Source organism: Trachinotus anak, unplaced genomic scaffold, assembly GCF_046630095.1.
Source record: "Trachinotus anak isolate AG129_WGS33_773 ecotype Australia unplaced genomic scaffold, CSIRO_AGI_Tana_v1 ptg000026l, whole genome shotgun sequence".
Lineage (NCBI taxonomy): Eukaryota > Metazoa > Chordata > Actinopteri > Carangiformes > Carangidae > Trachinotus > Trachinotus anak.
The window spans coordinates 8926400-8941561 of NW_027273877.1; the positions used below are offsets into that span (position 1 = coordinate 8926400).

General features: G+C 41.1%; 1 protein-coding gene across 3 annotated transcripts in view; it reads right to left on the reverse strand.

Annotated features, from left to right (window-relative positions):
• Positions 1-14436, reverse strand: part of nbeal1 (neurobeachin-like 1) — a 49509-nt gene extending 35073 nt beyond the window's left edge. Inside the window, exons 1-7 of one of the 3 annotated variants that reach the window (XM_071464679.1) lie at positions 14317-14435; positions 13863-13963; positions 13400-13778; positions 3534-3625; positions 1070-1231; positions 847-928; positions 547-674 (exon numbers count right to left, since the gene is read on the reverse strand). In XM_071464679.1, coding sequence (XP_071320780.1) covers positions 547-674; positions 847-928; positions 1070-1231; positions 3534-3625; positions 13400-13450 — 515 coding nt within the window. In that variant the 5' untranslated portion in view covers positions 13451-13778; positions 13863-13963; positions 14317-14435. The other 2 variants (XM_071464678.1, XM_071464680.1) reach the window with 2 other exon arrangements.
• Between the last annotated feature and the right edge of the window lie 726 nt (positions 14437-15162).

Here is a 15162-nt window from a genome sequence, read left to right on the forward strand (position 1 = left end):
AAAGTTCCTCTCCAGGCGTGTTTTAAACAATATAAAAACACATACTCCGCTATGATTAATATTTTGTTTATCATGATTTTCCCACATTAAAAAGGTGGAAAACGGGGGCTGGAAGCACATCTACGCTTACTTCCTCATTAAGAAATTCTGGATCTGAGTTTGCTGTGACAAAAATCGCCAACTACCTGATGTATCAGAACTTTTAGCATAGTTAGCAACTTTTATTTGTTTATGTTGTTCTGGAACTCTGGCTCTCTGTACTGACGAGGATTTAGGTTTATTTAGCCACGCCCACCGCTCCTGCAAGTTGAGAAGGATTGATTCCTTATGTTATATGACATATGAATCTCTGGCTGTCTGAATCTATTTGTATTGGTTCACTGCAGTTCAAGGTGGAAATACTTTATCTTTAGATTATTTTACTCTTGATATGTCTTGTATGATATAAAAAACACCCTATGGACACGTTAACAAGGTTAAACACTTGATTTTCATCTGAGGGGGTCTTTAGGTGAGTGAGTTAAGTTAGCTGCTGGATTTTGTTACCCGCAGGTTCGATGCCTCCAGTTGTGGTAGGGGTCATAGAGGCTTTCGCAGAATGCCAGTGCATGACGGACAAACTCCTCCGCCTGGCTCTGGTCTGCCATCTCCTTCTCTTTGGTCTTGCTCTTGAGCTGTAACACGCACACACACACTTGCTTTTATACACCTAATGCAAACTATCACTACATCATATCTAGGAGGGATAATATTTTAAGTTGTCATATAATTTGCCAAGTAGTAAAAAAAAAAAAAAAAAAAAAAAAAAAAAAAGAGATTAAGAGGAAAAAAAGGGAGGAGTCAGACCTGTTGAATATAGAGTGTTGTCATGTTGATGATGTGATTAATGTAAGAGCAGGTGCCAATCTCCTCCACATTGGACAGGTTCCTTTCAGAAACATCCAATCATGAACACACACAAACACACAGAAAAAGTTGATCGTTAGCTTTTCTGTCATAAACTTCACTACACTACACTACACTACAATACACCACAACACATACAGTTGTGTATGTTTACTGTCCTGACCTGCAGATGACGATCAGGAACTTGAGTAGCAGCAGGGCCAGGTTTTGCTGCTCAGGTTCCAGGCCATCAGAGGCTTTCTGGACGCACTGCAGCAGCTGGTGGCGCAAAACCTGAAGGATGTTGTCTGGGAGGAGGGTCAACACCGGGGGTACCTCCTCTGGCCTGGAGACACAGGAGCATCGCAACCAGCAAAGCAAGATGAATACAAATCTCGATTAGAAAGGAGGAGCTGCTTATATACTGCAGGTTGACGTCAAAACTGGTAAAGTGCTGATGAATACTTTAAACATAGGCTTTTATCACAGAGGCCTATCATTGAGGCATTGCTGCAGACCCTGTTATGCATTCACTCAATCATGCACACATGCCTGGTGCATTCAAGCATTCGTTCCTAGGAAAAACAGCATGTGTGCTGCATTGCTCATATGAGAAAGAGAGAAAATGAGAGAGAGAGAGCCTAGCCAAACCCATGCAATGAATGTCGGTGGGAAAGCAGGACAGATGTGGCAGCTGCAGAGGAAAGCAGGGAAGAAGGAAGGAGGAGGGGAGGGAAGAAAGCGGAGAGAAGACGGAGGACAAAAGGTGAAGAGACAGCAGAGAGAGGAAGATGAAAGAAGGAGTCGGAAAGAAAGCAGGGGATGGGAGAAAGTGAGTCAAGGGAGGAGGAGAAAAAGGAAATGACAGAGAGAGGGAGATGAAAAGCTCAACAAATAGGATTTAACCACCCATATTCCTCCACCCCACTCCACTCTTTCACATGGCCCTGCCTCTGTTAGAAAATGTGACTGCCTGACTGTCTGACTTCCAGGCGGCTCCATCTGATGTTCATGTGTCCACAACTGGCAGTTCGACAAAAGTATCAACAAACTTCGCCATCTTAATTCGACACACTTGAAAATACTGGACACAGGTTTTCATATGTTGACATGTCAACATATATCAAAGCATCACCTGCGACAAAATGTGACCAGAAGCAACTGTTGTGGCTGAGCTATTTTTGGTTGTGCTGTGGAAGGTTGCATAGCGTGTGGTCATGCTGTGGATGACGCACACAAGAAAAGATGACTCTGAGCCAAGTAACGATGACCTAATGCAAAAAAACTACAATGGTGCATTGTTAAATGTATTCGGAAAGTTAGGGTAATAAGGGTTTGTGAGATGTTAGAGATAGAAAGAGGCAGACAGGTGACAGCACAGGACTAAGTAGCAGAAATTAGATAAGGTTAGGGACAGGCGAGTAGTGGTTAGAGTTAGTCTGCTGGAAATGAATACAAGTCTGTGGTTGTGTGTATTTTTGTTTTATGTTTTAGATTATCTGCATGACTGTCTGTGTCTGTGTCGGTGTTGTATATGTGCATATGTTAGGCTATTTGACTGGCTCTTTTGGTTATGGTTATGACATTTCAATTTCATGGAGCGTCTAGACCAGGGGCTGGCAAGTAAGTTTGGCCTTGGGCCAATTTTTTCCCAACCCATAACATGGCAGGCCAGAACATAATCAAAGGCTAATTTAATGACACTGATTGATAAAAATGCAACTTAAATTTACTTAATTGTGTGGAGACAGTCATATATATACATTTGACTGATTCATTGAACTGGTGTTATTTTTTTTTTTAAATATCAAATCATATGTCCGCTATTTCAGAGGTCTATCAAGCAAGCAACAGGACCTTTGAAACTTCTTATCAGAACTTTTCATGATAAAAGCTAAAAGCTTGTTTGAACTATAGAATTGCAGAAAAAAAACAGTCTTGCACTTCTATTTTGAAGACAAAATCACTAAGGAGGAAGTTATTCTGTGGGTAACTGTTACTGCTGTGACGGAGATCTATTGTAGAACCAGGTGCTGTGTGCAGCTCCTGATGTGACATGGTTGTGTCTGTATATATATTTCTGTATATATATATATATATATATATATATATATATATATATATACACACACACACACACACACACACACACACACACACATATATATATATATATATATATAACTACTCTGTACTCTATCCTGATTATCAGGCAGGTCGCTGTGTGTGGTACAGTTTGTCAATCACACAGTAGCCCTGCCCAAATGCATACTCTGCTTTATTGTCTATTTTCTTCTAAATGGGACCACAATTTAAAAAATGAACATCATGTTGAATTGAAGAAGACCTGAAACTAGCAACTGAGACCATAAACTCATTAGGAAAACATTTACTGAGGTAATAAATCAAATAAGAAGTTGGAACATTTTCCCATAGACTTCAATACTTCAATAATTTAGTGCTTATTTTGTATGTTTTTACTAAGTAAACTTCTTGAGCCTACAAAAAGTGCTGCATTTTATTTTTAGTTTTGAATAAACCAAAAACTATTCAGTGTGATCAGTGATAGTAATATTAGTTATCAAATGTATAAATATACTTGTACCATTAAAATGACCTTCAAATGATCACAGTTTGCCACAATTTACCTTGAAGGTGGCTTTTCAAAGTCCACATCCAGGCATCGCTCATAGGAGCTGATGAAAATCTCCAGCCACAGCTTCAAGTAGTCTGGATCCCTCTGAGAAATTAAAAGACAGAGAGAGACAGAAGAGAAGCGAAGACAGAAGAGGGAGAAGAAGACAGATGAGAGCACAGTTAGCTGCCTTTGCTAACAAAAGCTGTCATGGTTAAAATACATAAATGGCTGGAAGCTGACAGGCCTTGTCTGCAATTAAACTGAATTCATTGTGTGTGTGTGAAGTGAAGTCCTTGGTGACTTCTGCAGCCAGACAACAATAGACCACAACCTTTTTGTCTCACTAATTTAGAGTAAGCGACAATGGATATGAAAAATTAAAATGCCCTTCAAATGCTAAAGGCGTGTTTTCATTGCTTGAAGGATTTAAATACTAAAATAGTGCAAACTGTGCATCATGTGAAAAAAACTGGGATATAGTTGTTCATGAAGTTAACCAAGGCATGTGAAACATGTGAGAGCAGGAATGTCTCAGGTGTGTGTGTGTGTGTGTGTGTGTGTGTATGTGTGTGTTATCTTTTTAAGGAGTGGGAGCTAAAACATGCACCTGTCGGGGGTGGAAAACAGGCCTGACTGCATTCTGAGGGGGAGCTTCAAGCAGCCGGCTGATCGACATTTCCTAAATTCCTGGAACAATGCCCAGAGACAAACGGGACGGCAACCTCAGCCACAGAGGAAGGCTGGCCTGGCTCCGCTTGTTAGGTCACAGTAGAGCTCCTGGTGTAAATTGCCCTCAGCCCAGAGGAACAAACACAGACTAAACTAAAACACAAAACTATAACATTGCTTCACTAGAAAGAACTGGGGCTCATAATACTCGTTAATTGTAACTTATTACTACTGGAAGAATTAGCTCTCAAACATCTCAATAAAAGGTCAAATTGTGTAGAGTAGTGTCAGTTTTTAATATATTATTTATTATTATACATGTAATTGAAATCACAATGCTGCCAAGTGCAATATCCAAATTGCAAGAGCGTCACATAAACATAAAATGTGTCACAGCATTACTGTGCATTGTTTGCACCATATGTGTTTTAATGCTACAGAGATGCTTTGGCCTACAAATCATATTCTGCAGATGTAAGGGAACATGCTTATTCAAACTGAAATCATGACTCATATCACAATCGCAATATCTGCCAAAACAATCCCCATATGATTCAGCCCTGGTCATTTCTATGACACACATGACTATGCCAGTAAACACACATTTTCTGCATCTTGGCTTATGGTGTGGAAGACAATGTTTTGTCAGCAGAAATAGAAAAAGACAATTCATGAAGATTTACATTCATTTTTCTGAGGGAAGCTTCAACTTAAAGTTATTTTCAGTCATTAAATCATGTTACAAATTTCCTTTTTATTTTAGAAATTACTTAATTTGGTCTATGATTATTTAATTTTCATTTATCTTGTCAGACAATCACCACCTGGGGGATCTGGCCTTATCTGACCTGGAGACACTGAGAACAAATGGCTCAAAGTGTCCACTAACACATTCTGTAATGTTACTATGTTTCAACTTAATGATAAACAATTAATAGTTGCACACCACATACATGCAGGGAGCAGGACGCATGAATGACCTAATGCGGCTTGGAGAGTCATTAATTCATCACACAGGAGTATTCACTTGCTCATAAACCCCCACCCCTCTAGCAGATCCTGTCATTGGGACTTTGGGCCATCTGGAGGGTGCGAGTGAGTAATCGGGGTCAAGGAGGGCTGAAGAGGTGATCGGGGCAGATTAATATAACACCACTCAGTATATTGTGCATTTGGTGGCATAGTTTGAGCAGCATGAGTTTGGAGGCCAGTAATTAAGATTTACTTACATTATCCCAAATGTTTCCATCAATTCTCAAACCCAGAGAAATGTGTGATTTTAATCCACATTTTTAAGATAAACTTTTTACACTTTGGTTTTTAACTGTTTATTTTAACCAGATTAAGGATTTTCATCATCAGACGTCTGGATCTGAAGGGAAGGAGAAAAAAGCCAAACAACTGTTCGGCAGCTCAGTTCCCAGCTGCTCTCAGACGTCCTGTGTCCACTGAATAGTGTCGGTGAATCACTCATTTTTAAAGTTAAACTGCTTTACTCTGTGTTTTTATGAGTTATAATCACAGGGTCTGTTTATTTTGGAGAGGCGGAGACCTCTGAGGATAATTCAGCTCCAGGTAAATACCTCTTGAACGACACTGAAGGAATCCAAACTGGGAGAAACTCACAGCAGTGGTGTGAGGACTTACAAATAATCCAATGCTATTTCACGACATCATCCAATTCCGCCTTTTAACTTTTGTTATTGATTGGGAGACCTCTGGCAGAAGTTACATACCCATTTAACGCATTTTATTTTTCCCCATCACTGTTGCTATGGCTTCACTACATGGAAACAGTATACACCTGACAACATCCCAACAGGGCGAAAGACGATTCACCAACCAAAAGATTTTCCTGTTATGTTATTGCTTAAAAATGAAAGAATGTGCAGATTAGAGCCTGAAACTGAAGGAAAAACATAACTGCAAAAAAAAAAAAAAGAAAAAAAAAAGAGGTTTTCTCAGGACAGTGGTGCCATCTGGCTAAAGAGTGGGAGGAGGGTTGAGAGGCTGACTGCTTCTGTCTGCGTGTCAGAGTGGGAATCAGCCAGAACGAAGCAGGAAGCCAGCGCTCTGCAGTTCCTTGTGAAGTCATCAGAACAATCTTGAGACGTTGGCCTATGTTGTGTGTATGTGTGCGTGTGTGTGACAAAGAGAAACAGGGAAGAGAGAAAGAAGAAAAGAGGGAGAGAGACATCTGAGTGGAATAAGAACAGCCACGTGTGAATAATATGTTCTGTTGGGAGAACATGGCATGTCGCCTTTGTTTGCTTCTCTTTCCTGTCTTAACCTTAACTATCTGAATCACCGACTATGGTGAGAAAAATAACATTGACTCATGGCTACCGCCACTGCTGCTCTTTAACTTCAGCTGCAGTCTATAGTCTGTGCATGCATGTGGATGACACTGCCAGAAAAGTGGATGATGATTTGAGCCAGCAGCTTCTCTCTCAAATTAGCGAGGTTGCTAGCAGCAGTGGCAAAAAGACTATGTGTGTGTGTGTGTGTGTGTGTCTGAAAGAATGTCCTCTTTTAGGCAGCAGCTTGGGAGCACAGATGCCCATTGAGGGTTTGGACTGTGGCAGGCAGGGACACACCCTGCTCTACATGGCCCTGTTTATCCCTGGCCTTCATCACTGGCCTGACATAATGATCTCCATGTACAAGTGGGATTCCTCCTGACACAACAACAGTCACCTTGTCCCAACTCTCACAATCATCTTGTGTCCCAATGTGTATTAAAACGATTCCCATGAGAGGATCACATGCCTCCTCTGTGTATATCCATTATCATTTGAGGCCCTTTGCCAAGCTACTACATCACATTCCTAAAGATCTGTTTAAGCTGACCTCTGTAAAGATAACAAGGTCGCCAGCAACACAGATCGATGAACTTCATTCTCCAAATTGAGATCCCCATTGGCCCACAGAGGGGTAGGAGTGTTAGGTTGCCCTGAGTGAAAGTGCTGATTAAGGATCAATGTCTGGATCGACAGCTCTCATTCATTTTGATATGAGGGACGCCGTGCTCTGAAGAACAATGAGATATGTGTTGTCCTGGGACACAGATAAGGCTCTGCTATGTGATGTCATATCCTTCATATCCTAACATGTTGTCATTGGATGCGTCATAGCAACAGATAATGACAGATAATAAAGGGTCTAACTACATAGGAGGAAAAACTGATACCATTTATATATAAAATCACGAGATGTAGACAATGTGACTAGACATATATTGCAGCAATTAAAAAAACGTGCATGTTAATATAGAGATAATCTGCATGTACTTTGGCCAAAATCAATGGCTGATTGATAAGTGATTAACGAACATCAAGTTTAAGAAAACTTTTATATTTGCTGTTGCAAAAACTTAAAGTTTTTGTAGTTGGGCTGCAACTAGTGATCGTTTTCATTACTGATTAATCTGCTGATTATTTTCTCGATTCATCACTTTGTCTATGAAATCTCCAAAAACAGTGACAAATGCGCATATACAGCTTTGTTTTAGTTGCCCAACAGTCCAAATATATACATTTAGTACAAATATAGGACATATTACAACATTTAAGAAGACGGAATCAGCAAATGTTTGGTATTTTTTTGTTTGAAAAATAACTAAATGATTTACTGATTATTAAAATGGTTTCAAATTAATTTTCCATTGATCCACTACAGGTTGCTGCTCTATTTTTGGTACTTTTTTGTTACACAGGGAGCAAAGCATTTTAAGTAGCAGAACCTATTTGTTATTATGAAAGACCCTGTGGAGTATCCATCAATCTGACCTCGTTTTGTTTGCATGGTGCAGGTGCACAAGCATACAGGTAGCTCAGTTAATATCCTTTCACTGCTGGTGCTACAGTTATTGTGGTAATTCAGCAGCAAGAAAAATGCAGAAGACAACTGCTTGCAGGCAAACATGGATGTAAACAATGCATGATTTAAAATGTTCAAAAATATTTTTACATTTGGTTGGCAAGGAAATGCACTGATGCACTCAGTGACGTTTGGGTGACAAACAGTAGATGTAAACACAAGTTTTTTTGTTTCTAAGAGAACCACAGACAAGGCTGGAAAGGTAAAGTAGCTAAATGTACATTAGCTGCCTGTACAAGGAGAATAATGTTCAGAAAATCAAGCTATTTCAAAATAAAGTCAAAGAAAACACAACAAAGTTAAAGGCAAGTGGAACAAAAACCACATAATACCAAGTTTTAAACACATACAATAAAAACAAGAATTATTACTCTAATAAAACAATTATGACAAAAACATTCAAAACCCTGAGACTAAATATGTCATAATTTTCTGTGGCAACTCAAAACCAACAGCTTTGGTTGTAATTCCAACTAATTTAAAAGGACGTTAACACATTGAAAAGTAATTAGATTTGATTAATCTATTACCAGTAACTAACTGCTTTTATGCAGTGCTGCTGCACAAGGCTGCAGCTTAGCAAGAGCTCCACCCCTCCAGACAGGCGTGGTCAGCTCACTGGTCGGATGGCTGCTTGCTTAGTTTGGGTGGCTGTTGTGGGTGACCTGGCTTGGTGGAAGTGGCGCGGAGTCACTCAAACCACAATGTTTAAATGGTCTACTCCCTTACGGTTTAAAAGACGACTGTGGTCACTCTGTTCCTGCACCATCACTGCTCGACATCACTGCCCCTCAGTCAGTGACAACTCCTCTGGCAATGACGCCAGTGGCAGGGGTGTATTTACAGACACTGGTGGGAGGGGTTAAAACCGCACGAAGCATGTCTGATACCAGACGTCAGTGACATCAGTGTTATTCCAGAGATATTCATAGCGCAGAGGAAAATGAGAAGCAAGAGGGAAGCACGGGATGAAAAAAGCAGCAGTGAGAAAGAAAGCTAGCCTGAGGGAACAAACTTTGCATACCAGCACATCAACAAAAGCCTGAGTGTGTGAGCTTGTGTGACTGTGCGGCTGGTGTACAGACACACACGTGTGCATGTGTGTGTGTGTGTGAGAACAGAGATTAGACTGTAACAAGCAAACGAGCAGCAAAGCCGGAAAGAGACCTGAGTAATCTACTTGAGCAAATATGTGAAACCGCGGCGCTTTCTCCTCCTCCATCATTTCCAGCTCGACTGCTCACTTTTATTTCGCCCCTCTGTTTTCATCTCTCTCCCCCAAATCCTCTCACTAAACTATGACTCCCATAAGTGCAGGGGGTTTATGCAAATTACAGTCGTTTCCCCGATCCAGTCAAAAAGCCACTCACCAGGCGGGGTGGGGTAGGGTGGGGTGGGGTGACATCAGGCAGGATGACTGGTTCTGTGAATGTTAGAACGCCCTGGTTTGTTGACAATTAAAAAGGAGTCAGGACTTCTCCTCTAGAATTAAGATACCGGACCCAGCTTTAAAGCCACTGAAGGCTGAAATGATGCCCTTGTCTGTTGAGGCATGTTCCCTGCGGTTGGGAATTAAAAGGGGCTTTTCTGCAGCAGACAAAGGCTTTAAGAGAGTAACTGGCATTATTCAGAAGACTGCTAAACCCTCCACTTTCTCCGACAAGCCCTTCTGGATGATATACTGGTGAAAGAATAGAGCTGCTGCAGTGCTGTGTTGTTGCCACTGTATACCAGCGGCAGCCAGCGGTTGCGTCTGGTCGGGGACAACACTCAATGACAGGCAGCTAAGAGGATCGCTGGTTACGTAACAGTCTTAGCCGTCGTCTGTGACCTCTCAGCCCTCTACAACTCTGAGAAGTAAGCTGGAGTCAGCCTCTGCAACTGCTGATTCTGATTATAATTGTTAAAATTAATACATTATAAACCCTCTGAGTGCTTAATACATTTGATACAATACTACACAGAATCCTCACTTGTTCTATTTATAAGCCTCTAATGTGTGAGGAAACCTGCAGCAGTCTCCAGAGTTTCTGGGTGTGATGGTCCTACCTGTTTTAAAGCGCAAACCAACATATTTTAATCAATGTATCATCAAATTGCATCTATCAATCCAGTTTGCAATTGGGATGATTGTGCAATCTTTAATCTATGTTAATTACAGGTATACAAATACAATGAAGAACCTGAAATACTGGATAATGGATGAAAATTAAGATTTTAGAGTGTTTCTCAAAATTAAAAGCATAGACCAATTTTACACCTGTGTTTACAAAAGGTACCGACATAAACACACATACATTCATGTTAGCTGCAGTTATTGACTAATGTAGTTGCTGTTGGAGGAGGGGCTACACCTTTTGTTTACATTTAGATTATGATTCAGGCCTGAAAAACTAGCCTGAGCCTGATGGACACGTCTGCTTGGAGCAAGTAGGCATCTCCAGTTACAGATATTTAATTGGATTGTTGCGTAGTCTGGCCAAAAACAAAAGCTTCTATTGGAAAATACACTTCAGCTCATTTTAAATGGTAATGGCTGTGGCTCTAATTACTCCGTTTTGCTGCCAAGTGTTAACTTACTAGATAAGAAAAATATAGAATATAACCAGACTTATTGTCCAAAGACATAAATATTGAATTGATCCCACTAACAAGTCTATATTTACAGTATATATATCCAAATCCTAACACTTCTTATTACTCTGTGCCACTGAGCTCTGTTATTGTACAAAAAGTGGGCACTGTAGTGTATTTCAAATTAATCTCACACTTGCTGTCCTGCTGCCATTAACACTAATGTGTATTAAATGTGTATTAATCCGCCACTGAAAACAGTCCCCAACAAGTGCACCATTTCCTCTTGTTTGAATGTTTTCTAAAAATGTAATGAATTAGTGAAACATTCTTGAAATGAAAGTGTTCATATCTTCAGTGGGAACTAGTGAGGTTGGGGCTGAGTGCTACTAAGAGGGCAGGGAAGTCAGGAAATGCTGAGACAGATTCACGGGATTTGTTGACAGTAACAAAGAATAGAGTATCACCAGCCTTAACCCTTAAGGTCAAATAGAAAACTTAAATGTGTCCAAGTGTGGCTGAGAATTAAAATGGTAATCAGGACCAATCAAAGCTTGAAAACAAACATTTAATGTCAAGTTGCTTAGACAGTTACTTCCCATACAATACAAATGGAGCACCGGTGCACATCAACACGCCAGCTCCTCCACACTGACTTGGATACCACAGCTGCTCACCCAACAATTTCTGTCCTCAACATCAATGCGTGAACAGCTGCCACTTCTGGCATAAAATGTTTTCAGGAAAATTATTCCTAACAAGCATCACGCGTCTGTTTTAAATACATAGATAGAACAGGATGAGCTGGTTCTCCCAATGCGGCCCAGGGCTGCTTGTAAAATAACAAGCTTTTACTGTCAACAGTAGACACCTGAGTGACTCCTCCTCAGGGAAGAGTTCATGTGTCACCCTATGACATTAAAGGCAGTGATGTCTCTACTGTTGTCAATCATTAAACAGAGGACATGAAGGAGATACTGTACCAGGATGAAGGAAACACTTTCCAAGTCATCTAACTGAATTATATGGTCTAGTTTACATAGCTCTTGCTTTTACTCTGTTCTGTTTTACAACCCGGGTACTATTTGGACTGAAAATGTCAATATCTGATAATGAATTCACATTTAACCACTCAAACGCCAACAGCATTGAGTGTCTGAAACACTGGATAATTATAATTAAACACATTAAGGCATATGTAGTATGGCTGACACATTACTACAGTTCAAACTACACTACCTGTGCAGTGCTGATAGATTCAACATAAGGAAAATACTCTATTGAACTCATCTAACCCAAGCTTTGCACACATCAAAATAGCAAAATCAATGCTCTGTGTTTAGACAACAAGAGGCTGGGAAGGGGAGGTAAGGACTGAGGTTGTTTGTGGAACAGTTAACCCCTCGGTGGGACACAGGGGGTCCCACACAGAAACATTCCTGATCTGATTTAGGCCACGTGACTGCAGGTTCTCCTCACAGCCAACATATCCTGGCAACCCACACACACACACACACACACACACACACACTCAGACACGTTAATAGCATAGAGACACCCCGCCAGCCATACCTGACATTTCAGCTGCTCGGAGAGAGAGACAGACCGCTACACATATATATCAAAATGCTTCTCTCTCAGCGTCTCTTCTGGCTCATGCAGAGAGAAATATTGGCCCTGTGGACCTTGGCTCTCAGCCAGAATGAAATGAAATGATCCTTCGTTGCAGTTTAATGCTTAGTCAATGCAAATACACACTTCTGCTAGAGCAAATGCAATGTGTATACTTGCAGCAATTGCTGGCATTTTCACAAATGACTGTGACAAGTGTGTGCAGGCAGCAGCAGGACTTCTGATACTAAAAATACCAAACCCACACCACTGGCATTAGATTTTCTATTTGTGTGTGTGCTTTACATCTGCGGGTGAGGATTATTCAATGTCATATCGTAAACTTACAGAAAACAGCTTGTTATGTACTCTGTGTGTGTGTTATTGTGAGGGATTACTGCAGGAAGAAAGTGTGTGACTGCAGCCTGGCTCACGTGAGGAGCGGCTCAGGCAGGCCGCTTTGATTGGACGCCAGGATGCACACATGCTGTAACTCTGAGTGAATTAAATCTAGCCAACAGCTGACTCAAGGGGTGCTGTCTCTACTAGTGTATCATTCATTCATCTGCACTGTAAAAGCAACGCACTGCACTGTTCCTTGCAGTAGTGCCCCCCCCCCTCCACATTATGAGCCCATGCTACATGACCACACAGCATCCCTATTTGTGTTCAGTCTTTTACTGTTGATGATGCTGATGGTTTATAGTTTATAGGGATGGTAATCAATCTTTGATAAATATGATGTAATATCCTTCCTGACCAGAGCTACAGAAAAACTATTTAATGTGAGTTACAAAATGTTCTTTGTGAATTAATTATTCATCTATAAGCTACCCAATAAATCCTTCAGGATCTGCATATGGTTTTTCTGGCATGAAAAATGCCAAATGCTACTCTAAAACAATGGCACAGTGGTGAAAAATTATCTGTTGAAATGTCATTTAGATTTTATTCACTACTGACCATAGTCTGCCACTGCAGACATGCTCGGTCTGTTATAAAAACAGCCAGCAGCACAGGACATTCAAGATATAAATGCCAAGAGAGAATAACCTCCTTGCCAGGAAGGAAATGCCAGCACACTGTCCATTACTTCACTCTTCCAAATCAGCTACTGTGAGAGTGAGTGTGCACACAGCTTACCTTAGAGTAGTAGAGCATCCAGACCTCATACAGTCTCTCGTTGGATGCCATGGTGCCAGTGTGTGGCACCCTCAGGCTGTAGTGTCCACCGAGGTCACTTCCCTGATCGCTTCATGGTTTTCAGTCAGGAGCTAAACCTCTGCTTCTGGGCTTCAATGCTCATCATCATCATCATGACTGTCCAACCATGACAAGGTGTGACACTCCTTCTTTCGAAGATGCAAAAAAGGGCGATGGTAGACGTGTTGTGGCAGAAACTTTCCCAAAAATTATTCCATGGCAGAGGAGAGCTGTACGGACCCAGAGATGACTTGCAGCAGCTGGGCCTGTGCTTCCACCTCTTCAGCTCTTCTTGGAGGTGTTCCCAGCAGCGTTTGCGCTATCAATGACAACAACACAGACAATTACATTTCACGGCGGCGGACGTTTTTGTCACGGTAAAACAAATGGCGAAGGTACTCACCGCTAGCAGCAGCAAAACGCCTCCAGAAACGTTACTCCCTGTGCACTTTGAGCTGCCCCGCTGGCTCCAAGCGCAGACAGACTGGTGCGATGGTGGTTTAACTACACGGCAAAACACACACCATTAATAATGTCTCTTTCTGTCGTGTGCTTTACCAATAAGAAACACACAACCTCGCTCGTCCTGTGACAGATGTACAACGCCTTCGGGTATCCTCGGCGAACATTACCGTATCAGCCGACCTTACCTGACCAAGCTAGCTAAAAGCTAGCTGTCAAAAAAGCCTATTTCTATTTTTTTTTTTTAGCCTCCCTTTCTCCTCCTCCTCCTCATGTGACAGAAACGCGTCGTCCTCCCAAGCCTGGCCGGCTACAGAAGTCTCACATAGAAAGAACAAACACGTAAATACCTGATAAACTGTATTAAAACCGTCGACAAATTGAAGACCACTCACCTGTGTAACGAAACCACCAACTGTCACTGACGCCGTTTCCAGAGTTGTTGTGAATGCGTCAAGTTGGCGACAACAGCACCGAGCCTGAAACCGACAGCAACTTCCTGTCGAAGTACCCTTTTTATTTATTTCAAAATAAGAGACCCTACTCTGAAAGAACAGTATTAAAAAAACAACTGCTCAAGTGTAACAGTGACAGAAATTTTAGTTTGTTTTTTCTGCCTTTTCCAAGGACAAGCTAGACATCAAAATACAAAGTGACATATTGTTCTGGAGACTTATTTATTTATTATTTTCTAATGTCCTGTATTTTTCTGTCACAGTGAGTCACAGATAAACCATTTTTCTGTAAGGCATATGAATGGTATTTTTTTCATTCATCACACTTGGCTGTACCTACAAGACGTTTTGCTGTAAGAGATGCTGAATATTCCACCCAAAGTGAAACCAAACCTTCAAGATCAGCATTATAGTTTTAATTAACTGGACTTAGATGACAGAACTTATGTGTCGTATTTATTTCATCAGCTGTACTGTATATGTTGCTATATGGACAATTGTGCACATACAGGGTGAACCTTTAATCTGGCAGATGAACCGGATGCATAATACACTGCAGCGACTGGCATAAAAACAGTACCAACTAGGCGAAAACACTCGGGTTTAAACTGCAATGCAGTCCGTGCCTTACTTTTGTGCAGTATTTAACTCAGAATAATCTTAAATAGCAGCGAAAATGTGACTTTTAACATTTATCATATTATTCGGTGGGTTTGCGACAGTTTTTCTTCTTTGCGTTGTCGATGTGGACCATCGGGGTTGCTCAGGGCTTGGTGGGCCTGGCGT